This window comes from Canis aureus, chromosome 21 (genome assembly GCF_053574225.1).
Source record: "Canis aureus isolate CA01 chromosome 21, VMU_Caureus_v.1.0, whole genome shotgun sequence".
NCBI lineage: Eukaryota > Metazoa > Chordata > Mammalia > Carnivora > Canidae > Canis > Canis aureus.
In genome coordinates this window covers 10,472,482-10,499,073 of record NC_135631.1, presented here as the reverse complement: position 1 = coordinate 10,499,073, position 26,592 = coordinate 10,472,482, and the positions used below count along the sequence as shown (strand labels likewise).

Below are 26,592 nucleotides of genomic sequence, written 5' to 3'. Positions count from 1 at the left end.
TTTTTCCATCTTCCCTATGTCATAAAATGACTTGGGTTTTTGCCAGAGAGAGTGTGTGATCCTGAGGGACACAGATAAGCTGAGCCCGGGGCGGTGCTTGGGTCGTCAGCCCCTCCTCATGTGTACCTGGGGTCCCCATGGGCAGGGGTCACGGCCTCTAGAGCCCCCCGGGGGTGCTGGTGGAGCCCCAGCCACCCTGACCCCGCCCCCTGCTCTCCCAGGTCATCACAGTCAAGGCCAGCGGGGAGGTGTTTGTGAACCAGATCTACACCCAGATGCCCATCTCAGCAGGTGAGGGCACCGCCCTGGCCCCCCAGGGTCCCGCCCCTCACAGCCCACTGAGGCTTGACCCCTGTGTCCACAGGCAACGTCACACTCTTCAGACCCTCCACCTTCTTCATCATCGCCCAGACCAACCTGGGCCTGCAGCTGGACATCCAGCTGGTGCCCATCATGCAGGTGTTCGTGAGGCTGGGGCCCGAGCTCCGCGGGCTGACCTGCGGTAAGAGGCACCGCCGTCCCTGGGAGCCCGGAGCCCACCCGGGCTGCAGGGCTCGCGGGGCCTCACACCGCCCTCCCGGCCCCTCCCGCCCCCAGGCCTGTGCGGGAACTTCAACCAGAACCAGGCCGACGACTTCCGTGCCCTCAGCGGCGTGGTGGAGGGCACGGCCGCCGCCTTCGCCAACACCTGGAAGACCCAGGCCACCTGCCCCAACGTCAAGAACAGCTTCGAGGACCCCTGCTCCCTCAGCGTGGAGAATGGTATGTGGGTGCTGGTGACCCCTGGGGCCACAGAGGTCCCCTCTGGCCCCAAAGGAGGGATTCAGGAGGTAAACAGGCAGACCTGCCAACGCATTGCCCATTACGGCCGTGGTAACTTCTGCAAGAACAGGAACAGGGTGTTTCTGGGGCGGGGGAGGCCCGGCCTCTGCATGCCTGCCGACCTAGCAAGGGTGCTTGGGAAGGAGCCGGGACCCTGCAGGGGGCTGACCACCCGGCCCGCCGACCGCCCTGGTTCCTCTGTCCACAGAGAAGTATGCTCAGCACTGGTGCTCCCGGCTGACGGACCCCCACGGCCCCTTCGCCCAGTGCCACACTGCCGTGAACCCTGGCACCTACTATTCGGTAATCTGCGCCCACCGGCCTCAGCCCTCTGGCCATGCGGCTGCCCTCAGGAGGCGGGGGCATCTCTGCGAGGACCCAATGATGTCCCGAGGCCTCGCCTTCATCTGTGCTTCCAGCCGGGATGACATCCCCTGAGGGCTCGTGGCCCGTGGACCCTGGAGTCCAAATGGGACCCCTTAGTGGTGGCTGAGATGCTCTGGGCTCTGAGCTGGCACCTGTCCAGAGATGAGGGGCCATGGTCCTTCCAGCACCCACCTGGAGGGGGGTCAGGTGCCAAGACGGTCTGCTGAGGGCATGGGGCCCTGGCGCAGACTTGAGGAGGGGTCCTGGGGGTCTGCAGGCTCTTGGGGGATGCTCACCATGTCCTCAAGGCCCCGGCCTCTTGCGTCCATCCTCGGGGCGGAGCTCCCAGCCCAGGTGGGGGTCCCAAGAAGGACACACAGGGAGAGGAGGGGCCTGGGTGTGCGGGGGTCCCTAATGGCTCCTGCGTCCCTGTCCCTAGAACTGTATGTTCGACACGTGTAACTGTGAGAAGAGCGAGGACTGCCTGTGTGCGGCCCTGTCCTCCTACGTGCACGCCTGCGCTGCCAACGGGGTGCTGCTCAGCGGCTGGAGGGACAGCGTCTGCAGTGAGTGTCCCCCTGCACTGGAACATGTGCTGCATGGCCTCCTCCCCGCGTGGGGCTCAGAGGCCCAGAGCACCCAGCCAGCACAGCCTGGGACCCTGCGGCAAGGGGCAGGCCTGCTGTGCACAGGGGTGGGGTGTGGTGACGGCTCCCCTTCATCCTGACTGCCTTTTCCTGCCTGGCGTCCTACAGCAAAGCCCATGGCCACCTGCCCTAAGTCGCTGACCTACCAGTACCACATCGACACCTGCCAGCCCACCTGCCGGTCCCGGAGTCACGAGGACATCACCTGTGGCATCAACTTTGTCCCTGTGGACGGCTGCACCTGCCCCACTGGCACCTTCATGGATGACACGGGCAAGTGTGTGCCGCCAACCAGCTGTCCCTGCTACCACGGAGGCTCCATGGTCCCCAACGGGGAGTCGCTCCACGAGCGTGGGGCCATCTGGTAAGAGCCCCTGTCGGTTGGGCCTGGTGGGCAGGGCAGTTGGGGTGGGCAGACCCTCTGACCACCCTCTCCTCCCAGCACCTGCACGCAAGGCATGCTGACCTGCATCGGAGGCCAAGTTCCCACCCCAGGTGAGCCCGCAGAGAGGGAGGGGCTCTCATTATCTCCAAGCTTCTGGGTGACCCCCACCCCCCACCCCGTCAGTGTGTCTGGTGGGTGTGCATAGGTTTCCCTGTCTGCGGTCTGTGCCCTCTGGGCTCAGTGAGGAGGTGGTGAGCATGTGAGCACTGTGCACAAGCACACACCCCGCTGGCCGTGCCCCAAGGAGGCACAGACTCGGCTGCTGGGAAACACACTGTGTGCAGCTGTGTGTCTCAGGGCCAGCCTGGTGGGTGGTGTTTGGGGACCCCTGAATGGCCTCTTCCTCCCCAGTCTGCACCCCACCCATGGTCTACCTCGACTGTCGCAATGCCACGCCGGGGGCCACTGGGGCCGGCTGTCAGAAGAGCTGCTTCACCCTGGACATGGACTGTGTGAGTCCCCCACACCCCAGGGACCCTTCACGGGCACCTGCCGAGTGGCTGTCTCAGGCTGGTCCCTGGAAGACGGCTGACCGAGTGCTCTCCAGACTCGCTGCAGGTCGTGGGAGGCGGGGGGCTCTGCTGTTGATCCCCAGCCCACTGAGCTGTGTCCCCTGTGCCCCACAGTACAGCTCCCAGTGCGAACCTGGCTGCGTGTGTCCCGACGGGCTGGTGTCCGACGGTAAAGGTGGCTGCGTCGCTGTGACAGACTGTCCCTGCGTGCACAACGAGGCCAGCTACCTGCCCGGCCAGACCATCTGGGTGGGCTGCAACACCTGGTAAGCAGGGGGGCCCTCCCTGCACCGGGTGGTGCAGCCCCAGCCCCCGAGGCCTGCTTGAAGACCCTGCCCCAGTCAGGCCCCTGCAGGGGCTCGTCCCCGACCCCAACTCCCCGCGCCCAGCCTGGGCCTGACTGGCCCTGTCCCTGCCCCTAGCACCTGTAAGAACAGGATGTGGAAGTGTACGGACGAGCCCTGCCTGGCCACCTGCGCGGTGTACGGGGACGGCCACTACCTCACCTTTGACGGGAGGCGCTACAGCTTCAGTGGGGACTGCGCGTACACGCTAGTTCAGGTACGTGGTCCCTGGGGCTCCCCAGCTGTCCCGTGGTCCTGCAGTGCTGCTTTGGGTGCCCCCCAGCCTCCTTGCTGCCGGCACAGCCTCCCCCTCTCCCCAGGACCACTGCGGCGGGAACAGCACCGCCAATGCCACCTTCCGCGTGGTCACTGAGAACGTCCCCTGCGGGACCACGGGCGTCACCTGCTCCAAGGCCATCAAGCTGTTCCTGGGGGTGAGTGGGGCTGCCAGGCGGGGATGGGGCACCCCTTGGAGCACCCCTGGGAATGTGGGGAAGGGAGCAGGGACAGGTCCGAGTGACCCCTTCCCGCACAGAGCTACGAGCTGAGGCTGAGTGGTGGCAGTGTGGAGGTGATCGAGAAGGGTGCAGGGCAGGCGGCTCCCTACTCCATCCGTCAGATGGGCATCTACCTGGTGGTGGACACTGAGGTTGGCCTGGTGTTGCTGTGGGACAGGAAGACCAGTATCTTCCTCAAACTCAGCCCTGAGTTCAAGGTAGGCCCCCACCCCCACCCCAGGATGGCCCTCCCTCGCCCTAGACCAGCTGGGCCAGCTGGGATGGGTGTGGGGTGACTGGGCAGACGCAGAGGGGGGAGTCAGCTGGCGAGCCTCGAGGGGTGGTGGGGAGGAGGCCCTTCACCGTGTCCTGGGGCTGTTGGGACACCGGCAAAACTCGCGGCTCCTTCTAATGGTTCTGGATGCCGGAAGTCCCACCAGACTGTCCCAGCGCTCACTCCCTCCAGAGCCTCTAGGCCCCAGGTGTCCCCCCAACCACTGCCTGCACAGACTGTCTTCACTGTCTGTGCCCGAATGTCCCCGGGGTCACAGGCCCTGCGCTGTCAGCCCACCCCAACCCAGGACATCCTTGTGGGAGCTGGATCCCCACCTGCAGTGGTCCTGTGTCCACGTGAGGCTGTGCTCACGGGTCAGGACTGGAGCTGGTCTTCAGGGGACACCAAGCAGCCTGTGGTGCCATCTCGCCTGTGCCCTTGTCCCCCAGGAGGGATGCCACTGTGACCCTGTGTGCTGTGGGCAGCCACACACGGTGAAGGCAGAGAGCCCCCCTGCACGCTTGGGCCCCCCTCCTCTTGGGGACGTGAGGGCCAGGGACAGCAAATGGGGTCTCAGGAGGCAGGGGAGAGCTCCGGCCCCTCCTGCACAGCCCCAGCGCTCTGTCTCCTGTGCCCCCCTCTGCAGGGCCGGGTCTGCGGGCTGTGCGGGAACTTTGACGACAATGCTGTCAATGACTTCACCACGCGGAGCCAGTCCGTGGTGGGGAGCACCCTGGAGTTTGGCAACAGCTGGAAGTTCTCCCCGTCCTGCCCCGATGCCCCGGCCCCCAGGGACCCCTGCACCGCCAACCCCTACCGCAAGTCCTGGTCCCAGAAACAGTGCAGCATCATCAACAGCGCCACGTTCGCCGCCTGCCATGCCCACGTACGCAGCTGTTCCCCAGGGCACCCAGGGGGAGGGGACAGAGGTCGGGCACCGGCATGGCCTCCTACCCTCTTGGCCAGCCTGTGGTCGGCCCTTGGCTCCCCCTGAGCTCTGGGGGAAACCGGCCCAGGTCGGGGCACACTGCAGGCCTGACCGCCGGGTGCCCCGGGCCCCGAAACCCAAGCCTCTTCCCCTCACCCCCAGGTGGAGCCCGCCAAGTACTACGAGGCCTGTGTGGGCGATGCGTGTGCCTGTGACTCAGGGGGCGACTGTGAATGTTTCTGCACGGCCGTGGCCGCCTACGCCCAGGCCTGCCACGATGTGGGCGTGTGCGTGTCCTGGAGGACCCCGGACATCTGCCGTGAGTATACACGACGCGTCAGGGTGGAGCGGGCCCACGGGGAGTGACGGCCGTGTGTGATAAGGCTGGTCACCCATGGGAGGGGAGAGGATGGTGGAGAGGAAACTGAAACGGATAGGTGTCGTCGGTGGGGAGAGGGAAGGGTGTTCTGGAACTGAGAGGGGTAAGCAGAGCCCCATCCCCACCCAACTGGAACCTGGCTGGGGGGAACGTGCCTGGGGAGCTGCTCTGGCCGTTGTCCCCCACCCCAACGGGTGGCCTCCCCAGGGGCCAGGCGCCCACGCTGCAGGTACCGCGGGCATTTGTGGCCTATGCCCTCTGAGGCCCTATCCAGGAGGCACAGGGGAGCGAAATGGCTGGAGAACAGCCCGCGGGACTGGGTCGAAGATCGGGGTGCAGGGGGAGCTTGTCCGGCCCGTGTGCTGTCCTGCCTGGGGCCGCTGGGTGGATCGCTCCAGGCTGGTGCTGGGCCACTGAGCCCCCCACCTGCCTGCAGCCTTGTTCTGCGACTACTACAACCCTGAGGGCCAGTGTGAGTGGCACTACCAGCCGTGCGGGGCGCCCTGCATGAGGACCTGCCGGAACCCCAGCGGCCGGTGTCTGCACGACCTGCATGGCCTGGAAGGTAGGCTGCTGCCTTGGTGGCCAGAGGGGCGGTACTGGGGGTCCTGGGACCCTTGGCTGGGCTGGACTCTTCCCGCACCCTGAGGTGCCTTTGTGGGTGCTGTCCCATGCGGCCACCGTGCTGCGGGTGAGAACTAGGGCTGGGTCTGAGCCGAGGCCATGGGGCCGAGGTGATCAGAGAGGCAAGCTGGCTGGGACTCAGGCCTCGCTGGGCTGCAGGCTGCTACCCCAAGTGCCCGCCGGAGGCCCCCATCTTCGATGAGGACCAGATGCAGTGTGTGGCCACATGCCCAACCCCACCCCCGCCGCTGCCCTGCCGTGTCCAGGGCAAGTCCTACTGGCCAGGCTCAGCTGTGCCTTCTGAGGAGAACTGCCAGTCCTGGTGAGTCCTGGGGCAGAGGGGTGAGGAGCCGGGAGAGGGAGGGGGTTCCACTGGCTTCTGCTCTTGGGGAAAGGCCCCCCTGGCCACCTTTCCCCAGGGCCTCAGCCCTCGGGACAGGGAGGGATGGGTTGCCACAGCCTGGGGGTCCTGGGGTCCAGCTAGCCGCCTCCCTGTTGCAGGGTGGGGGTGGGCAGGGGTTGCAGTGAAGCTGAGTCATGATGCCACCCCGAGGACCCCCCAGGCAGCTGCCCTGGAGCAGAGATATCTGTCAGAATGTCTCCAGGGTGTGTTGTGTGCTAGACGCCTGCCTCCGTCACTCACTGATTGTCAGGGGCTCCCTGAGAGGGTGTGACCTCGGGCCCCATGTCCACCATTTGGGCTGAGGGGCGGCTCTGGCACAGCAAGGGTGCCTTGCACCTTCGGACTCACCTCTTCCCTCCTGCCACCAGTGTTTGCACTGAGAGCGGCGTGCAGTGTGTCTACGATGCTGAGGGTGAGCAGTGGGTGGCCTTGCTGGGGTCTGGGGTCTCAGGGTCCCCACCTTCCCCCCAGCCCCTCATGTGCCCAACCCTCCCCCCACAGCCTGTGTCTGCACCTACGACGGGTCACACTTCCATCTGGGGGATGTCATCTACCACACCACTGACGGCACAGGCGGGTGCATCTCCGCCCGCTGCTCAGTGAACGGCACCATCGAGAGGAAGGTGTACACCTGCAGCTCCACGACCCCCGCACCGCCCACCACCTTCTCCTTCTCCACGCCTTCACTCGGTAAGGCAGACACACTGGGCACCGTGCAGGGCTGTCCTCTCCCCGAGAGTCCAGGAGGGGCCCAGGACGGGCAGCCTGCCGTCCCTGCGGCTGGGAAGGGCCAGCTTTTTCAGTCTCCCTGGAAGGATGGGCGTCCTCAGTTGTACCATCAGAGCCAGGGCTCTCAGCACAGGGCAGAGGCTTGAGTGAAGGCACCTCGGCTGGCCTCCCTTCTTTGGGGGGCATCTTAGAGCCTTATCAGAGCATCCCCCAAGAGTGCAAATTCTGCTCAGGGCATGCCTGGGGAGCCAGGTTCCCCCTAAATGAGCTCAATTCACCTCTATTCAACTGCCATGAGCTCCACACCTGCCCTGTGCCAGGATTGTCTGCACAGGTGGAGACAGTCACACAGATTGACCTGGTGAAACCTGCAAAGCAGCTGGTGGACAAGGGGACAGGGATGACAGGGACCCCAAGAGACTTAGCCCTTCCTCCTTCTCTTCTGTCCTCAGGTGTGAGCTCAATACATCCGCCCCGCACATGCCACAGATCTACCAAGAGCACAGTGCACACAAATACTCCAAGCAGTGCCCTGTCCTCCACTCTGGTCACAGCCTCTAGTCCAATGTCTCACAAAACCTCTGTCCAGCCCCATGTGACCTGTGGAGAGGAGTGCCTGTGGTCACCGTGGCTGGATGTCAGCCATCCCGGACGGGGCATTGACAGTGGTGACTTCGACACACTGGAGAACCTCCGTGCCCACGGGTACCACGTTTGCTCAGTGCCAAAGGAGGTGGAGTGCCAAGCTGAGGGTGCCCCAGAGGTGCCGCTCCAAGTCCTGGGGCAGCATGTGGAGTGTAGCCCGACCGTGGGGCTGGTGTGTTACAACCGCAACCAGACATCCGGGCTCTGCTACAACTACCAGATCAGGATTCTGTGCTGCTTCCCTGGGACCTGCTCCACCTCCAGCACTCCACCTCCACCACCAGCTTCCACTCCTACACCTTCCAGGATTACAGAAATGGTGCCCACATCGGGGGTTATCAGGGTTACACCTGTGCCAACACACAACAAACCTTCCCCAGCCACTGTCACCGCAACTGGCACAACCACTCTCTCTACAACTAGCAAAACACATGCTCCAGGTACCACTACACCTACTCCAGGTACCACTACCCTTGCCCCGAGTACTCCTACACCCCTGCTGGTTACCTCTACGATTATCCCAAGTACTTTTACCCTTGCCCTGAGTACTCCTTTATCTGTCCCAGTGACCACTGTGACCATCCCAGGTACTCCTACACATGTCCCAGGTACCACCACCACCACAACAGGTACTCCTACACCTACCCAAAGTGCAACTACAACCACCCTAGGTTCTCCTACAACTGTGAAAAACACTACCTTCACTCTGAGGTCAACGCCAGCTTCAACAACCCCTGCGCCTTGTTTACAAAACTTGTGCAGCTGGACCCACTGGCTTGACGGTAGCTATCCCGAGCCTGGTATAAACGGTGGGGATTTTGACACTTTTCCTAATTTGAGAGCCACAGGATATAAATTCTGTGAAAAACCCAGCAATGTGGAATGCAGGGCGGCATTCTTCCCAAACATCCCACTGGATGAGCTGGGGCAGGATGTGATTTGTGACAAGAGTGTGGGGCTGATGTGCCTGAATAAGAATCAGTTTCCTCCAATCTGCTATAACTATGAAATCCGCATCCAGTGCTGTGAGTTGGTGGATGTGTGCACAAGCACAACATCTCCTGTGACAGCTGAGAATACACACACCACCCCAAGGACAACCCAGACTCATACGCAGCTTACCTCAACTACTGGAATTCCTTTGTCTCCCACACAACACAGTGAGGTCAGCTCAACGCAAGTGCACTCTTCAACCAGCAATGTGCTCAGCACAAATTTGGTCTCTGTACCCACAACTATCAACTGCCAGCCACGATGCACGTGGACCAAGTGGTTTGACGTGGACTTCCCATCCCCGGGGCCCCATGGAGGAGACGTGGAAAGCTTCAGCAACATCATGAGAAGGGGAGAGAAAATCTGCCGCCGGCCAGAATACATCACACAGCTGGAGTGCCGGGCTGAGAGCCACCCTGAGGTCAGCATCGACAAGCTGGGCCAGGTGGTGCAGTGCAACCTCACCAAGGGGCTGGTGTGCCGGAACCAGGACCAGAAGGGCAATGTCGGGATGTGTCTCAACTACGAGGTCCGTGTACTGTGCTGTGAGACCCCAGAGGGGTGTCCTCACACCAAAACTGTCACAGTGTCTCACACCCCAAGTGTGAGCACCAGTAGTCTAAAAGAGACCACCACTCACCTGGTGACATCCCACTCAACATCTGTGCCAACAGCCAGCCCAAAAAGTGTGTCAACAACAACCTCAACCTCTATGCCAACAACAGGCCCAACAACAGTTCCAACAACCAGCTCAACTTCGGTGCCAACAACTGGCCCAACAACAGTTCCAACAACCAGTTCAACTACTGTGCCAACGACTGGCCCAACCTCTGTGCCAACAACGAGCTCAACTTCTGTGCCTCCATCCAGCCCCACGTCTGTGCCAGAAAGCAGCTCAACCTCTGGGCCAACAACCGGCCCAACAACAGTTCCAACAACCAGTTCCACTACTGTGCCAACAACTGGCCCAACCTCTGTGCCAACAACGAGCTCAACTTCTGTGCCTCCATCCAGCCCAACATCGGTGCCAGAACCCAGCTCAACCTCTGGACCAACAACAGGCTCCACAACAGTTCCAACAACTGCCACAACCTCTGTGCCAACAACTGCCCCAACCTCTGTGCCAACAACGAGCTCAACTTCTGTGCCTACATCCAGCCCAACAACTGTGCCAACAACGAGCTCAACTTCTGTGCCTACATCCAGCCCAACATCTGTGCCAAAAACCAGCTCAACCTCTGGGCCAACAACAGGCCCAACAACAGTTCCAACAACCAGCTCAACTTCGGTGCCAACAACTGGCCCAACAACAGTTCCGACAACCAGTTCAACTACTGTGCCAACGACTGGCCCAACCTCTGTGCCAACAACGAGCTCAACTTCTGTGCCTCCATCCAGCCCCACGTCTGTGCCAGAAAGCAGCTCAACCTCTGGGCCAACAACTGGCCCAACAACAGTTCCAACAACCAGTTCGACCTCTGTGCCAACAACTGGCCCAACCTCTGTGCCAACAACGAGCTCAACTTCTGTGCCTCCATCCAGCCCAACATCGGTGCCAGAACCCAGCTCAACCTCTGGACCAACAACAGGCTCCACAACAGTTCCAACAACGAGCTCAACTTCTGTGCCAACAACTGCCCCAACCTCTGTGCCAACAACGAGCTCAACTTCTGTGCCTACATCCAGCCCAACAACTGTGCCAACAACGAGCTCAACTACTGTGCCTCCATCCAGCCCAACATCTGTGCCAAAAAACAGCTCAACCTCTGGGCCAACAACAGGCCCAACAACAGTTCCAACAACCAGCTCAACTTCTGTGCCAACAACTGGCCCAACAACAGTTCCAACAACCAGTTCAACTACTGTGCCAACGACTGGCCCAACCTCTGTGCCAACAACGAGCTCAACTTCTGTGCCTCCATCCAGCCCCACGTCTGTGCCAGAAAGCAGCTCAACCTCTGGGCCAACAACCGGCCCAACAACAGTTCCAACAACCAGTTCAACTACTGTGCCAACAACTGGCCCAACCTCTGTGCCAACAACGAGCTCAACTTCTGTGCCTCCATCCAGCCCAACATCGGTGCCAGAACCCAGCTCAACCTCTGGACCAACAACAGGCTCCACAACAGTTCCAACAACTGCCACAACCTCTGTGCCAACAACTGCCCCAACCTCTGTGCCAACAACGAGCTCAACTTCTGTGCCTACATCCAGCCCAACAACTGTGCCAACAACGAGCTCAACTTCTGTGCCTACATCCAGCCCAACATCTGTGCCAAAAACCAGCTCAACCTCTGGGCCAACAACAGGCCCAACAACAGTTCCAACAACCAGCTCAACTTCGGTGCCAACAACTGGCCCAACAACAGTTCCGACAACCAGTTCAACTACTGTGCCAACGACTGGCCCAACCTCTGTGCCAACAAAGAGCTCAACTTCTGTGCCTCCATCCAGCCCAACGTTTGTGCCAGAAAGCAGCTCAACCCCTGGGCCAACAACTGGCCCAACCACAGTTCCAACAACCAGTTCAACTACTGTGCCAACAACTAGCCCAACCTCTGTGCCAACAACGAGCTCAACTTCTGTGCCTCCATCCAGCCCAACATCGGTGCCAGAACCCAGCTCAACCTCTGTGTCTACCACAGCCCCAAGATCTGTGCCAGCAACCAGCTCAACCCCTATGTCAACAACCCGCCCAATACCTGTGCCAACAACTAGGTCAACCTCTGTGCCTACAACCAGCCCCACATCTGTGTCCACAGTCAGCACCACCTCTGTGCCAAGAAGCAGCTCAATTTCTGTGCCAATAACCAGCCCAACCACTGTGCCAACAACCAGCCCAAAGTCTGTGCCAGAAACCAACTCAACCTCTGTGCCAACAACCAGCCCAATCTCTGTGCCAAAACCCACCAAAACCACTGTGCCAAAAACCAGCCCAACATCTATGCCAACAACTAGCTCAACATCTGTGCCAGCCACCAGTCCAACATCTGCACCAAAAACCAGCTCAGCCTCTGTGCCAACAACCAGTGCGACCACTGTGCCAACAACCAGCCTCACATCTCTACCAGCAAGCAGTCCAACGTCTCTGCCAAAAACTACCACAATGTCTGCTCCTACAACCAGCACAATCCCTGTTCTCACATCTGAGACAACTCACTCCCCATATGTGACTGTCACTTGCCAGCCACAATGCACGTGGACCAAGTGGTTTGATGTGGACTTCCCATCCCCGGGGCCCCATGGAGGAGATGCGGAAACCTTCTGCAACATCAAGAAAAGAGGAGAGAAAATCTGCCGCCGGCCTGAATACATTGCACAGCTGGAGTGCCGGGCTGAGAGCCACCCTGAGGTCAGCATCGACAAGCTGGGCCAGGTGGTGCAGTGCAACGTCACCAAGGGGCTGGTGTGCCGGAACCGGGACCAGAAGGGCAATGTCGGGATGTGTCTCAACTACGAGGTCCGTGTACTGTGCTGTGAGACCCCAGAGGGGTGTCCTCACACCAAAACTGTCACAGTGTCTCACACCCCAAGTGTGAGCACCAGTAGTCTAAAAGAGACCACCACTCACCTGGTGACATCCCACTCAACATCTGTGCCAACAGCCAGCCCAAAAAGTGTGTCAACAACAACCTCAACCTCTATGCCAACAACAGGCCGAACATCTGGGCCAGAAACCAGCTCAACCTCCGTGCCAACAACTGCCCCAACCTCTGTGCCAACAACGAGCTCAACTTCTGTGCCTCCATCCAGCCCAACGTCTGTGCCAGAAAGCAGCTCAACCTCTGGGCCAACAACAGGCCCAACAACAGTTCCAACAACCAGTTCAACTACTGTGCCAACGACTGGCCCAACCTCTGTGCCAACAACCAGCTCAACTTCTGTGCCAACAACTGGCCCAACAACAGTTCCAACAACCAGTTCAACTACTGTGCCAACAACTGGCCCAACCTCTGTGCCAACAACGAGCTCAACTTCTGTGCCTCCATCCAGCCCAACATCGGTGCCAGAACCCAGCTCAACCTCTGGACCAACAACAGGCTCCACAACAGTTCCAACAACTGCCACAACCTCTGTGCCAACAACTGCCCCAACCTCTGTGCCAACAACGAGCTCAACTTCTGTGCCTACATCCAGCCCAACAACTGTGCCAACAACGAGCTCAACTTCTGTGCCTACATCCAGCCCAACATCTGTGCCAAAAACCAGCTCAACCTCTGGGCCAACAACAGGCCCAACAACAGTTCCAACAACCAGCTCAACTTCGGTGCCAACAACTGGCCCAACAACAGTTCCAACAACCAGTTCAACTACTGTGCCAACGACTGGCCCAACCTCTGTGCCAACAACGAGCTCAACTTCTGTGCCTCCATCCAGCCCCACGTCTGTGCCAGAAAGCAGCTCAACCTCTGGGCCAACAACCGGCCCAACAACAGTTCCAACAACCAGTTCCACTACTGTGCCAACAACTGGCCCAACCTCTGTGCCAACAACGAGCTCAACTTCTGTGCCTCCATCCAGCCCAACATCGGTGCCAGAACCCAGCTCAACCTCTGGACCAACAACAGGCTCCACAACAGTTCCAACAACTGCCACAACCTCTGTGCCAACAACTGCCCCAACCTCTGTGCCAACAACGAGCTCAACTTCTGTGCCTACATCCAGCCCAACAACTGTGCCAACAACGAGCTCAACTTCTGTGCCTACATCCAGCCCAACATCTGTGCCAAAAACCAGCTCAACCTCTGGGCCAACAACAGGCCCAACAACAGTTCCAACAACCAGCTCAACTTCGGTGCCAACAACTGGCCCAACAACAGTTCCGACAACCAGTTCAACTACTGTGCCAACGACTGGCCCAACCTCTGTGCCAACAAAGAGCTCAACTTCTGTGCCTCCATCCAGCCCAACGTTTGTGCCAGAAAGCAGCTCAACCCCTGGGCCAACAACTGGCCCAACCACAGTTCCAACAACCAGTTCAACTACTGTGCCAACAACTAGCCCAACCTCTGTGCCAACAACGAGCTCAACTTCTGTGCCTCCATCCAGCCCAACATCGGTGCCAGAACCCAGCTCAACCTCTGTGTCTACCACAGCCCCAAGATCTGTGCCAGCAACCAGCTCAACCCCTATGTCAACAACCCGCCCAATACCTGTGCCAACAACTAGGTCAACCTCTGTGCCTACAACCAGCCCCACATCTGTGTCCACAGTCAGCACCACCTCTGTGCCAAGAAGCAGCTCAATTTCTGTGCCAATAACCAGCCCAACCACTGTGCCAACAACCAGCCCAAAGTCTGTGCCAGAAACCAACTCAACCTCTGTGCCAACAACCAGCCCAATCTCTGTGCCAAAACCCACCAAAACCACTGTGCCAAAAACCAGCCCAACATCTATGCCAACAACTAGCTCAACATCTGTGCCAGCCACCAGTCCAACATCTGCACCAAAAACCAGCTCAGCCTCTGTGCCAACAACCAGTGCGACCACTGTGCCAACAACCAGCCTCACATCTCTACCAGCAAGCAGTCCAACGTCTCTGCCAAAAACTACCACAATGTCTGCTCCTACAACCAGCACAATCCCTGTTCTCACATCTGAGACAACTCACTCCCCATATGTGACTGTCACTTGCCAGCCACAATGCACGTGGACCAAGTGGTTTGATGTGGACTTCCCATCCCCGGGGCCCCATGGAGGAGATGCGGAAACCTTCTGCAACATCAAGAAAAGAGGAGAGAAAATCTGCCGCCGGCCTGAATACATTGCACAGCTGGAGTGCCGGGCTGAGAGCCACCCTGAGGTCAGCATCGACAAGCTGGGCCAGGTGGTGCAGTGCAACGTCACCAAGGGGCTGGTGTGCCGGAACCGGGACCAGAAGGGCAATGTCGGGATGTGTCTCAACTATGAGGTCCGTGTGCTGTGCTGTGAGCCCCCAGAGCACTGTGTTCACACCTCTGTGACGCCCCATGTGACTTCATCTACCAATCGCTCGCCTCCTCTTGAATCTACCTCCGTGGTGTCCACTGTGTCGTTTCCCAGCTCCGTGGCACCATCCACCACGACATGCTACTGCAGCGTGTCTGGCAAGCTCTACCCTGCAGGTATGTGAGTACTGATTCCAGGTGTGGTGTGTCCTTCCCCCGGCCTCTGCTATCTTGTCCACAAAAAAACAGTGGCGTATGGAAGAGGAGAGGGGTCCCTATCTCTGTGACTAAGCTACAGAGTGGGACACTGAGTGGGACACTGAGCCCCCTTTGAGGATGTATTCTGTTTATTTCTGGGTAGGAATAAGTCCTACCAGGTCCGTCCCTGATGTCAATGCCAGGCTGGAAGTGCCCCTCTGGGCTGTGACTATTTCCCCAGCTCAGGTCTGCTCTTTGCTGCCTGACCCTTTCTCTTGCAGGATCCATCATTTACCAACAGACGGACCTCGCTGGTCACTGCTATTATGCCATGTGCAGCCTGGACTGCCAGGTGGTCAGGTGGTCGGACCAGTCCTGCTCCAGCAGCGTGCCACCTCCTGCCCCAACCACCTCCCCACCTGGACCCTCCTTGTCGGCTTCTGTGCCTGTCACTATGCACGGATGCCCAAATGCAATCCCCCCGAGAATGGTAACTGCCCCTCTCTGCCCTTCTCAGAGGCTGGTGCCATGACCCTCCGCTTCTTTCCAGTTTGGTTGAGAGCAGGAAAATCAGTCACCTATGGGCCGAAGCAGGCTGACCATTGTGAATTGGCTAATTCTGGTCCCACCTAATTGCCAAGAGGGGTACCGGCCTGGTAGCTGGGAGTGTGTGCCACCAGCAGATGATGGGGTGCCCAAGAGGGTGGGCAAGGCTCCAGACCAGGCCAGGCAGCTGGGGAGGGGGTGTGTGGCCCATGCAGAGCACCAGGAGAGGAAGCCACATGTGGCAGGGGGTAGGGAGGGCAGGGGAACCCCCTAGCCAGGCCGGCCCCCTCTTGTTTCCTATGGCTCCCCTCTTGGGGAGACTGCAGCATCATGAGGCTGAGAGCTGTCCTTCTTCCACAGAAAGGCGAGACATGGCCCATGCCCAACTGCTCTCAAGCCACCTGTCAGGGCAATGGTGTCATCACCGTGCACCCACGATCGTGCCCACAGACACAGCCACCCACCTGCACCAACGGCTTCCCTCCTGTGAAGGTGACGGACCACGATGACTGCTGCCCGAACTACCAGTGCCAGTGTGAGCTGGGAGCCAGATGGGGCGGCTGGTGGGATGGGTGGGGATTCCCCTGAGGGGGCAGCATGGACTTGGGTCAGACACCAGGAAGGACTTCCCAACGGTGAGGCAGGGAATGGTTCGCGCCAGGCCCCACCAGGGTGCCAAATGGAATCCTTCCTGAGCCCAGGGCCTGAGCCCCAGGACTCCCGGGGCCATGCCAGGTGGGAGGAGGCCAAGAGGGCCTGGCCACATCACTCAGGCCTTATCAGGCACCCACTGGCAGAGTTCAGTGCTGGGCACATGGGTCCTCAGGGCCGACACACCCGTTGGGAGGCCCCACGTAAGGCTGCTCTGTGCCCGCAGGTGTGTGCAGCGGCTGGGGCGACCCCCACTACATCACCTTCGATGGCACATACTACAGCTTCCTGGACAACTGCACCTATGTGCTGGTGCAGCAGATCGTGCCCGTGTACGGCCACTTCCGCGTGCTCATCAACAACTACTTCTGTGGGGCCGAGGATGGGCTCTCCTGCCCACAGTCCATCATTGTCGAGTACCAGCAGGCCCGGGTTGTGATGACCCGCAAGCCCATCCTCGGGGTGATGACCAACGAGGTGGGGATCACCCCCACGAGACAGCTCCACACGGACCAGGGCCTGCGGGGGGCACTGCCTCATTCTCACTGTCTCATCCTCGGCTGTGTCTAGATTATCTTCAATGATCAAGTGGTCAGGCCCGGCTTCCAGAAGGACGGTGTGAGTGTGTCCCAAATTGGCATCAAGATGTATGTGACCATCCCTAAACTTGGCGTCCAGGTCATGTTCTCCGGCCTCATCTTCTCAGTGGAGGTGCCTTTCAGCAAGTTCGCTAACAACACAGAGGGGCAGTGTGGTGAGTGCCCGTCCCCACCGGGCTCTGGGGACACTGGGCCCTCTCTCTGCTGGTCGCATGTAGCTGAGATGCTCGGTGTGGGAAGGATCTTGCTGGGGGTGTCCCCTGGGGACCACGTGCAGTTGGCACACCACAGGGCCCTGGGCAGGGGTCCACATGACCACCCTCCACGGGAACTGCCTGGCTCTGGTGGCCAGGGTGGGGGGAGTGCTACAGTCGGCTCCCTCAGCCACCCCATCGAGTCCCCACCCCCCAGCTCCAGGGCCCATGAGTGGGGGGAGCTCTGCTGTCGCCGTCAGCCTGACACCTGCCTTCCCACCCCAGGCACTTGCAGCAACGACAAGAGGGATGAGTGTCGCCTGCCTGGGGGTGTGGAAGTGGCCTCCTGCTCTGCTATGTCCAGCCACTGGAGGGTGACCACACCCGACCAGCCGTACTGCTACGGGCCTTTGCCGACACCCACCGCAGCCTGGCCCACGCCCTCGCCCTCGCCCTCCTTGTGCCCGCCGGCGCCAGTCTGCCACCTGATTCTGAGCAAGTGAGATTTTTTTGGGGGGGGCGACAGTGACTCCCGGTGGGGAGGAGAGCCACTGTCCCTGCGTCTTGAGCAGGGTGGTTGCTGGTACACTGGGTGCAGGGCTGGCCGGGCGGGTTGGCTTTGGTGAGCTCGCGGTGGGTCTGCGCCCGCTCAGCACCCCAGGACAGAGTACTTGGGTTTCTGGGCTGAGGGGGAGGCCCAGGGGAGAATCCTAGGGAGAAAAGCAGGCCGTCCCCCAGGGCACACAGACCGTGGGAGAAAAGCCCGAGCTGCCCCACGACCTGGTGTCGCTGGCCGTAGGGTGTTTGGGCCGTGCCACGCTGTGATCCCCCCGCTGGCATTCTACGAAGGCTGTGTGTTCGACCACTGCCACAAGACCGACTCGAACGTGATGTGCTCCGCCCTGGAGCTGTACGCGTCGCTCTGCGCCTCCCGCGGCGTGTGCATCGACTGGAGGAGCCACACCAACCACACGTGCCGTGAGTGCCCACCGAGCCTCGGGCACCTGGTCCCACCATACAGCAGCCGCTGCCAGCGTGTGGCCAGGGGATGGACACGCTCGGCTGGCAATCAGCAGCTGGACTTCCTGGAGGAGGGAGGGAGGGGGAAGGGGAAGGGAGTAAACCCCAGGGCCCAGTGCACTCAGCTTCTGGGGAGAAGGTCCTGGTGCCCAGCGTCTGGGGCTCAGGACACGCAGGGGTGGGGCCCGAGGGTCCGGCTTCCCAGCTGCAGAGCCCCAGCAGGTGTCAGGCCCAGGGTAGGCCTGGGAGGTGGCTCTGGGCTGGTGCCCTTGGCCTCAGCTGTGGCTTCTGTCCCCACACAGCATTCACCTGCCCTGCGGACAAGGTGTACCAGCCCTGTGGCCCCTCCAAGCCCTCCTACTGCTATGGGAGTGACAACACCAGCCTCATGTATGCACCTGCCCCTCCCTCCTGGACCTGCCCCAGAGCTCCCAGGCTCGGCCTCTCCTGCCCTGGGAGACACGGGGACCAGACCAGCCCTCTGTTGTCCCCACAGGGCTCTACAGGACTCTGGGCCCATCACAGAAGGCTGCTTCTGTCCAGACGGCATGAAGCTTTTCAGCGGGAGCTCCGAAGTCTGCGTGCCCATAGACTGCCACAGTAGGTTCCCGTGGGTGGGGCTGGGGGCTGACGGGAGCACGGGACCACGTGCCCCCCAGGAGCTGTCCCTGCCAGCCAGATCCTGGGGCTTTCTACATGGGACTACCTGTGCCCCCAAACTGGGTCCTGCCCCTGGAAGGCCAGGGGCCAGAACTGTCCCCCTGTGACCTCAATCTCTCTCCCTCCAGAGTGCCTGGGGCCCCACGGGAAGCCTGTGGAGGTGAGTGTGGCCAGCTGGGGTGGGGGCGGGCACCTTCTCAGTCCAGAGGGTCAGAGGAAGGGCAGGGAGGGGTCAGGGCTTCTCTAGGCACACTGTGGGGCTTCCACATGGGGGTGCCCACCCCTGGGGTGGCTCTGCCCCGTTCTCTCCTGGGATCCCCTTCTGTTGCATTTGGACACCGTGAGAATGGAGGTGGTCAGGCTGCTGCCCCATCTCTGTCCCCGTGGCCACCACCTGCGCACCCCCTGGCTCCCCTGCCAGCCATCAGTCGTGGGCCCCCGGCACCCTCTGTCCTTGGGCCAGACAGCCTCCTCCTGCAGCCTGGCCACATGTACCTCCTCTGCAGCCCGGCCACTCCATCACCGTGGACTGCCAGTGGTGCACGTGTGAGAACCACACGCTGACGATGAGCTGTCAGAGGCAGCCCTGCCCTCTGCCACCAGCCTGCCCCTTGCCAGGCTTCGTGCCCGTGCCTGCGGCCCCACAGGCTGGCCAGTGCTGTCCTCAGTACAACTGCGGTAAGCCTGGGGTGGCTGCCCCCCATGCCTACTAGGGTCCACTTTTGCATGGTGCCTTTGGCCAAGTGCCCGGGGACAACTTCCTGGGAGGTGCTGGGGTGCTGGCAGGGGGTGGGCAGCACAATCAAGGGGGGAAAGTGCCCTCCCGACCCCCACTAAGACCTCGTCCAGTGATCTTCCCCAACAGACATGCTTGGGGGAAGGTGGCAATGCCAGGAGGGCAGGGGGCCATCCAGAAGCTTCACCTCCCAGAGTGGCCATGCGCCCCTTGGGGAGCCTGCCACCTGCCCACTGGGCAGTCGGTACTCCTAGAGACCCGGGGGGATAGCACATGGGTGGGGGCAGGAGCGCACGGAGCCGGACACTGGCCCTGAACGCCTCCTTCCCATCTGCTGCAGCCTGTGACACCAGCTACTGCCCCAAGCCTGTGGCTTGTCCCGAGGGCTCCCGCCCGATCCTGACCTATGAGGAGGGCGCCTGCTGTCCGAGCCAGAACTGCAGTGAGTGTGTCCCCCCTCCTCACCGCCGGCACTGGGTGCTGCAGGCTGGGGGGCCCAGCTCCCTCAGGTTCTTTGTGGCTTGGGGTAAACCTGGGTGAAGGTGCGGAGGGAGCACTCCTGTCCAGAGCCTGGGGGCTAGGCCACTGTGGTGCTAAGTGCCATAAGAGGCTGGGGGCGGCGGTGGCCGGGGTGGCGGGCTGGGCGGCAGGTGAGGGCGGGTCCATGAGACGGCGTGTCTCCTCTCCAACAGGCTGGAGTGTGTGCAACGTGAACGGCACCTTGTACCAGGTAAGAGCCAGGTGGACGTCAGGATCCCCATGGCACACAGGAGGCTGAGTGGTCCCCGCCTCTGCCCGCTTCTCCCTGCACGGCCTCCGGGCTGTGCCAGGGCCCCGTGCCAGCTCATATGGACCTCGAACAGCTGTGAGCTCTCTGGGGACCACCACCCACAGGCCCATGTGGCTGATGCCCAAGGTCGGCCCTGTGGCTTTGCCCCTCCTCAGCATCAGCGGGGTGGGCGAGGCACCGATGCCCCGGCTCTCTCCTGGATGTGATGAGGACCCCGACCTCAGTGTCCTCTAGCTGGGCTGTCTAGAGCATGTGACCTCCCTGGGCACCCTGGCCACAGAGACACAGGCTTTGGGCTCCCCGCACCCCCCCTACCCACCAGGAGGCACAATCTAGGGTCACCAGAGGAACCGGTCTGCCCAGCGGGGGCCAAGCTTGGCGGGGGTACATTCTGGAAGGCAGGGGGCCCTGGCACGGCCCTGAGCTCACCGGCTCTGGCCACCCTGACTCTCCCCAGCCTGGCTCCGTGGTCTCCTCCAGTCTGTGCGAAACCTGCAGGTGTGAGGCGCCCAACGGTCCCCACTCGGACACAGTCATCATCAGCTGTGAGACCCAGATTTGCAACACCCACTGCCCCGTGGTGAGTGCCTGCCGCCCCCGGGGCCCTGCGGCCCACGCAGCGAGTGCCGGGGCTCAGGCGACACATCTGGCTCTCCCCGCAGGGCTTCGAGTACCAGCCGCAGAGCGGGCAGTGCTGTGGCCTGTGCGTGCAGCAGGCCTGCGTCGTCAACAGCAGCAACAACTCCACTCACCTCTTCTACGTGAGTAGTGGCGGCGGGGCCTGGCTCGGGGGCCCCAGGGCTGTGGAGGGAGTCCTGGGGTAGGGGTGAAGCCACCACGCCCCTCCCAGGAGCTGCAGGGAGGCCGGGGCTCAGGGCCAGGGTCCGCCCCTGCCTGGACAGAGTTGCTGGGAGGTGCTCGGTGACAGCAGGGCAGGGGAGTGCCGAGCCAGCCGGGGGTCCTGGGGCCCCTGGGGAGCCGTCATGGCAAGGCAGGCACCTGGCGGAGGCCGGGAGGGCTCTGGAAGCCCACAGGCTGGGAGGCCCACTCAGACGCACAGGTGCACGCGGTTTGACCTCTGCTGCCCACTCACCCCGCTGGCTGGCTCCTCCTTGCAGCCCGGCCAGTCCTGGCCAGACCCCGGGAACCCCTGCATGACCCACGAGTGTGAGAAGCACCAGGACGGGCTTGTGGTGGTGACCACGAAGAAGGCGTGTCCCCCCCTCAGCTGTCCTGAGGTGAGCCCACCCTGGCCTCACAGGGGGCCACGGTGAGATGCGCCCGGGTTGAGGGTGGGGGTGGGGAGCCAAGGCTGCCCTGCGTAGTGCCCGCAGGGGCACCACCCCCTGTGTGGGGCCCCGTCCCCTCCAGTCCGTTCCCCCACGTCCGGCCCAGCTGCTCTGGCCCTCAAGGAGGCCCCTTTGTCGGCACAGGAACAGGCTCTGCCAAGCAAGGATGGCTGCTGTCTGTCCTGTCCTCTACACCCACCCCACACCAGTGAGTGCGGGGTGTCTACAGGGGGTGGCTGGTCCTGCCCGCCTGGGGGGCCAGGGGTCCTGGCCGGTCCTGACCCCTGCACTGCCTCCTGTGGCCCCAGGTTCAACGTGCGCAGTGTACCACGAGCAGCAGGTCATCAGCCAGCAAGGCTGCAGCTCCCCCGGGCCCGTGCACCTCGCCTACTGCCAGGGCAACTGTGGAGACAGCTCCTCCAGGTACGGACCCCCACTCGGCCCGGCCAGGACCAGCTTCCGCGGGGCGACGTTTGTATGGGGTGCACCCAGGCCTCAGGGTGCCCAGGCAGACGGGACGTGCAGGGCGAGGGAGGAGGGACAGCAGGGTCCTGAGGGTCCGCCAAGGCACTGGGACCGGGGGTTCAGAGGCCGATGGCCCACTGACCATGTGAAATCAGACTCAATGGCCCCATTGGTGATGTGGCTGGGGGTCAGCAGTGGCACCCTGGTGGCTGGTCGGCCACAGGAGTAATGATGCCCTGCGGTGGCCAGAGTCATTGGCCAGAGCGCCCCTGAGTGCAGCTGGTGGTGGGTCCCCGGGTGGCGCGCTGGGGGCACCAGCGCTGAGCAGTCCCCCTCCACAGGTACTCCCTGGAGACCAAGGCCATGAAGCACACCTGCCAGTGCTGCCAGGAGCTGCGCGTGTCACTGAGGAACGTGACCCTGCACTGCGCGGACGGCTCCAGCTGGGTCTTCAGCTACCCGCAGGTGGAGGAGTGTGGCTGTGTGGGGCAGCACTGCGGCTCAGAGGAGTCCAGGCCTGAGCAGAGTGGCGAGGAGCAGAGCGAGGAGATAGAGCGCACGGGCTGGCGGAGGAGGCCCAGGACCACAGGCTCCCCCAGCAGACTGACCCGCACCAGTCCTCGGGGCTCCCGCCCACCTTCCTCTGGAATTCAAGGATAAGAGCATCCCATCCCATTTCCTACAACCTTGGCTCCAGGGGCCTGAGCCCTGGTCCAGGTGGCCCGAGACCAGGATGCCCTGCCCACCCACCTCTTCCCTCCCAGGGTCCACTTGGCCCTTGGACGAGTGCTGGTGTCCAACCTGCAGCCTCTGCTCAGGACCAGCCTGGGGTGCATGGGCTCCTCTTGCTGCGGGTCCAGCCCACTCTTCCCAGGACTGAAGTTCCACATAAGGGTCCTATCAGTGACGGTCACTTGGACTCGGTGCCGGTGGTTTGGCCGGCCACCAGGAGGCACGGTTTCAGCCCTGGGCCTCAGGAAATGACCAACTGGATTGACAAATACACTTGGAGCATTTTGCAACATGTGGACTCTGTGTGATTTTTAAGCTTGTCCGTAAGACCCAGGAATGAGGTGGGGACAGACTGGGTGCCAGCAGGCTCACGCCACACTCTCGGCCGGTCACTCAGGACTGGGCAGGCCAGGGAAATCCACCTGGGGGTGCCTGCTGCCTCCCACGGCTGGGTGAGAGCACCTATCCATTCAAAGGATAGATGGAGGGTGGCCCTGCCCATCCACTCAGCTGGCCACACTGCACACCACAGACCTTGTGGGAAACCTTCTAGAAGGGGGCTCCATCTTTTTCCCACAAAGCATCAGACCCCTCATCACACTGTCACTGGGCTCGGTGTGTGTGTGCAAGGGTGGGTGTGTGTATGGGTGCGTGTGCACAAAGGTCCACCACAGACCAAACCCTTGCCCCCCCATCCTCCCTGCCACCCTCAACTCTGCCCTGAGCACCTCCAGGGGTGCTCCTAAACCCCTTCCTTGGAGGCCCCGGGGAGCCCCCAGACCCTCCCACCTCCACCCTGTACCATGCAGACCTCAGGCTGGACTCAGCCCCACAACCTGGGGGGTGGCTGGGCCGGCCCTTGCCCTAAAGGCCTGGCCAGAGCAGTCCTGGGTGGGGGGCAGCCCACATAGTGTATGTGGTGCACCCACTTGCACGGTGTTGCCCCTGCCCCTGTGAGTGGAGCCTGGGTCCAGCGTCCAGCCCTGCCCACCCCAGCTCTTGCTGCAGCCACTCAGCAAGGGGAACCGACCTCAGAGCCTGACCCCTCCTATCAGTGACCAGCTGGTGGGGAGGGGTCCCTTGGGTTCAGGAGACCACCTGAGTGTGAGATGTCAGGGCCACACAGGGGCAGGGAAGGGGGAAGGGGACACCCTCCGTGGGAGCAGCAGGTTCTCGGCCCTCTGGCTTCGGGAGCCACTGTTCCACTGACCGGTTGACCCCATGCTGTGGGCAGCGCCCACTGACTCCCTGGGGTGGATCGGGTGTCGGAAGCAGCCGCCTCTTCCTCAGGGTGCAGGGCGTAGAGACTAATCTCCCACCCCCTGGGGAGAACACAGCACCCCTCCCCCCGCCTGGATCTGTGGCTGGCGGCAGGAAGTAACCAGATAGCGGGCCCTGCCCGCCAGCCCCTGCTGCAGCCACCCTGGCCAGATTACGCAATGGGTTTCTGGAAAGAGCTACAAGCTGGGTGTGGTCAGCAAGGCCACCAGGAGGCTCTTTCCACAGGGGATGCTCCTCCAGGCCACAGGAGGCCGTCGTGGGCTCCAGGACAGTGTGGGGGATGAGCTGTCATCTCTGGGGTGGGGTATGTGACTGGAAGGGGCCCCCATGGGCCTGGGCTGTCCTGGGCAGCTTGAGACCCCACCTCCTGCAGCCTCTGTCAGAATCTGGCCTTGGAGAGCCTTCGAGAGCTGGGTGAGATGCTCATGGCTCTGGCAGGGAAGGGGTCCTCCACCCTCACACTTGGAGAGGCCAGACTGTCCAGAGAAAAGGATGCCAGGTGCTCCCAGAGATGGACACGGGGAGCTGGGGAGCCCGTGACTGTGCAGGCAGGTCGGGCGGTAGCTGCCTCCAGAGCCTGAGCTCCAAGGTCCCAAGGCTGGGCCTGGTCCTGGGAGCACTGGGGCTGCGACTCTGACCTTTTGGCCACAGACCTGGGCCCTGGGTGTTGGGCTGGCTTCCCGGAGAGATCAAGGGGCTTGGGCAGCTGTCTGGCCCAGGGGCAGAGTGATGGACACAGTGGCCTTGGGGGCGACCACCTAAGCTTTGGGAACAGAGACCAATGAAGGATGATTTGGGGACAGAGTGAAGATTTCTGGGTGTGGTGCTTAGGCAGGAAGGTGGCTGGTGGGCACAACTCCTGCTAGATGCTGGACACACAGGTGCTGCCCTCGGGGTGCCCCCTTCCAGATGGGCAAGGGAACAGGGGACGCGATGTGCCAACGGTGGGCTGGCCCCTGTGTAAGACGGGGTGACATGCTATGTGGGCAAGAAGTGTCACCTGCAAGAGAAAATCCAGTGGAATCAACAGAAGCCACCAGAACAAACTGGGGCAAGGGGCAGTTGTGTCTGGCTTGGCGATTGGACCCACAACCCTTGACCCCTCTGGAAACGTCTGCAGCGTCAGGGCTGTGCTATGTCCTGGAGTGGATGGCCGCACCCTGGACAGGGGACACGGGGGACATGGAGCAGGCTCGGAAGGTGCAGCGTGCACAGGGGTGCACCCAATCGGAGCCCCTGCCGGCTGGCCTGGGGAGGACGTTGGCAAATGCATCGAGGCCCTCAAATGTCTGGTATAAAGTGACTAAGGTGACCGAGAGGGCGCCGTGATGTCGGACCCAGGGGCGCATGCTGTGCCAGCTGGCTGGGCTTTGGGGGGGACCCCGAGGGAACCCCTCCTGCTCCGGGTCTGGCTGAGCTGTGCAGAGTGCACAGACTAGTCAGGAATAAGGCGGAAAAGCCCAGGAGGTCGAGCTGGGGGATTCTGGGGTCTGCGGGCAGGGGACCGGTGTGCCCGAGGTGAGCCAGGAGAGGGGCAGCCGAGGGGGGCGCAAGGGTCGGAGAGGACCAGGTTCTGGTCCTGGGGGCCTGAGTAAGGGGGCGCTGGGGGTCTGGGCAGAGGTGGCCCAGCCCTGCCTTGTTGTTCAGACCCTCACTGCTATTTGAGGTGGGAAGAAGTGGGAGCCCAGCTGGGAGCTGGCTCAAGGCGGGTGGGGGCAGTGAGGAGGGTCAGAGGTAAAGGTGACAGGTCAGCCGATGGACGGCGGGAGGGGCGCTCGAAGGCAGGAGCTCTACGGGGCCAGGCTGCCTGTGACCATCAGTCGCCTGGTGGGGGTGTCAGATGGCAGGTGGGTGCGTGGGGCAGGCACAGGGTGCCGGCCGCCCTTGCTGACCTGTATAGATGGGGTGGCCTCCAACTGGGGAGTCAGGTCATCAAATCAGTGAGTGAGGATAGAAGAGAAAGGGTGCTGTGGAGGGGAGAGAGGGCAGGGGGAGAGGAGAGAGGGAAGGGGTCGGGGGTCACCTCGCTGTACTCCGGACACTCAGGACCCTGGAGGGGAGGATGGGGAAGCCAGAGGAAGACATGGACATGGGCCACATTTAAGCTACTTGTGCCCAACCGCCGAGGATGTTCGTGGCGTGGTCTGGATCCCCGCCCATGTGGACAGGTGACCAGAAGGGGAGAGGCCGGGAGAGGGTGTTGGTAGATTTGACAACCGGCGCAGGACACCCGCGGAAACGGTGGCCTCTCACAGCTCGTAACACTCACTAGAGGGTCACACCCAGGTTTTTATTTCTTTAGAGGATGGAGTTAAAGCAAGACATCAGGGTCACCGTTATAAAGCCCATGTGCCTGGTCTGGGAGGAAAATGCATGGATGACCCGGGCTTCCGGAGATCCCTGTCCACCCAGGGCCGGCCCCAGGGTCTCCGGGGCCTGAGCAGAGGCTGCCTGGCAGGTCTGGTGGGGGGTCCTGAGAAGGGCGCCCAGGACATGTGGGAGCTGATGCAGCTCAGTGAGGACCCAGCGCTCCTCCAAGGGAAACAGCCTGGATGGCCCCACAGTGGTGCTCAGGGACATGTGCCTCCCTTCCCCCCATAGGTGCCCCTGCCAAGCTCAGGGCCGCCTTGTCCCCCTGTGAGCGCCGCAGCCCCCATCCCCCATGTGATGACAGGGCAGGTCGGGTGCCCTCAGGGGGACCCAGCCTGTCAACAGGCACAGCCCACTGCAGGGGCTCTGTCTGAACAGGGGGACCCAGAAAGTGCCCGCCTTGGCCCCTGCCCTTCATCCTCCCAGGGGAACCAGCCCAGGAGTACCCCACAGAGCTTGGAGCCGGAGCCCTAGGCAGCCCGGTGTCTGGAGTCTGTCCCCAGGCAGTAGCTTTGGCCTTGCATTT

At 62.0% G+C, this 26,592-nt stretch overlaps 1 protein-coding gene across 2 annotated transcripts in view; it reads left to right on the top strand.

Moving 5' to 3' along the window:
* MUC5AC (mucin 5AC, oligomeric mucus/gel-forming) overlaps nucleotides 1-22,705 on the top strand; it is a 28,666-nt gene extending 5,961 nt beyond the window's left edge. The window contains exons 13-50 of one of the 2 annotated variants that reach the window (XM_077862932.1): nucleotides 222-291; nucleotides 365-502; nucleotides 598-762; nucleotides 1,031-1,125; nucleotides 1,628-1,754; nucleotides 1,944-2,199; nucleotides 2,278-2,330; nucleotides 2,632-2,732; nucleotides 2,907-3,058; nucleotides 3,215-3,353; nucleotides 3,457-3,570; nucleotides 3,672-3,851; nucleotides 4,554-4,793; nucleotides 4,998-5,154; nucleotides 5,651-5,779; nucleotides 5,998-6,160; nucleotides 6,610-6,653; nucleotides 6,743-6,931; nucleotides 7,423-13,921; nucleotides 13,970-14,712; nucleotides 15,015-15,223; nucleotides 15,640-15,814; nucleotides 16,157-16,407; nucleotides 16,501-16,684; nucleotides 17,009-17,222; nucleotides 17,523-17,701; nucleotides 18,046-18,133; nucleotides 18,240-18,343; nucleotides 18,532-18,563; nucleotides 18,910-19,081; nucleotides 19,480-19,581; nucleotides 19,832-19,869; nucleotides 20,387-20,509; nucleotides 20,592-20,690; nucleotides 21,048-21,167; nucleotides 21,363-21,426; nucleotides 21,527-21,641; nucleotides 22,025-22,705. In XM_077862932.1, the coding sequence (XP_077719058.1) occupies nucleotides 222-291; nucleotides 365-502; nucleotides 598-762; nucleotides 1,031-1,125; nucleotides 1,628-1,754; nucleotides 1,944-2,199; nucleotides 2,278-2,330; nucleotides 2,632-2,732; nucleotides 2,907-3,058; nucleotides 3,215-3,353; nucleotides 3,457-3,570; nucleotides 3,672-3,851; nucleotides 4,554-4,793; nucleotides 4,998-5,154; nucleotides 5,651-5,779; nucleotides 5,998-6,160; nucleotides 6,610-6,653; nucleotides 6,743-6,931; nucleotides 7,423-13,921; nucleotides 13,970-14,712; nucleotides 15,015-15,223; nucleotides 15,640-15,814; nucleotides 16,157-16,407; nucleotides 16,501-16,684; nucleotides 17,009-17,222; nucleotides 17,523-17,701; nucleotides 18,046-18,133; nucleotides 18,240-18,343; nucleotides 18,532-18,563; nucleotides 18,910-19,081; nucleotides 19,480-19,581; nucleotides 19,832-19,869; nucleotides 20,387-20,509; nucleotides 20,592-20,690; nucleotides 21,048-21,167; nucleotides 21,363-21,426; nucleotides 21,527-21,641; nucleotides 22,025-22,343 (12,342 nt within the window). In that variant the 3' untranslated portion in view covers nucleotides 22,344-22,705. Of the gene's footprint in view, nucleotides 1-221; nucleotides 292-364; nucleotides 503-597; nucleotides 763-1,030; nucleotides 1,126-1,627; nucleotides 1,755-1,943; nucleotides 2,200-2,277; nucleotides 2,331-2,631; nucleotides 2,733-2,906; nucleotides 3,059-3,214; nucleotides 3,354-3,456; nucleotides 3,571-3,671; nucleotides 3,852-4,553; nucleotides 4,794-4,997; nucleotides 5,155-5,650; nucleotides 5,780-5,997; nucleotides 6,161-6,609; nucleotides 6,654-6,742; nucleotides 6,932-7,422; nucleotides 14,713-15,014; nucleotides 15,224-15,639; nucleotides 15,815-16,156; nucleotides 16,408-16,500; nucleotides 16,685-17,008; nucleotides 17,223-17,522; nucleotides 17,702-18,045; nucleotides 18,134-18,239; nucleotides 18,344-18,531; nucleotides 18,564-18,909; nucleotides 19,082-19,479; nucleotides 19,582-19,831; nucleotides 19,870-20,386; nucleotides 20,510-20,591; nucleotides 20,691-21,047; nucleotides 21,168-21,362; nucleotides 21,427-21,526; nucleotides 21,642-22,024 lie in introns of both variants that reach the window. The other variant, XM_077862931.1, reaches the window with a different exon arrangement.
* Nucleotides 22,706-26,592: the final 3,887 nt, after the last annotated feature.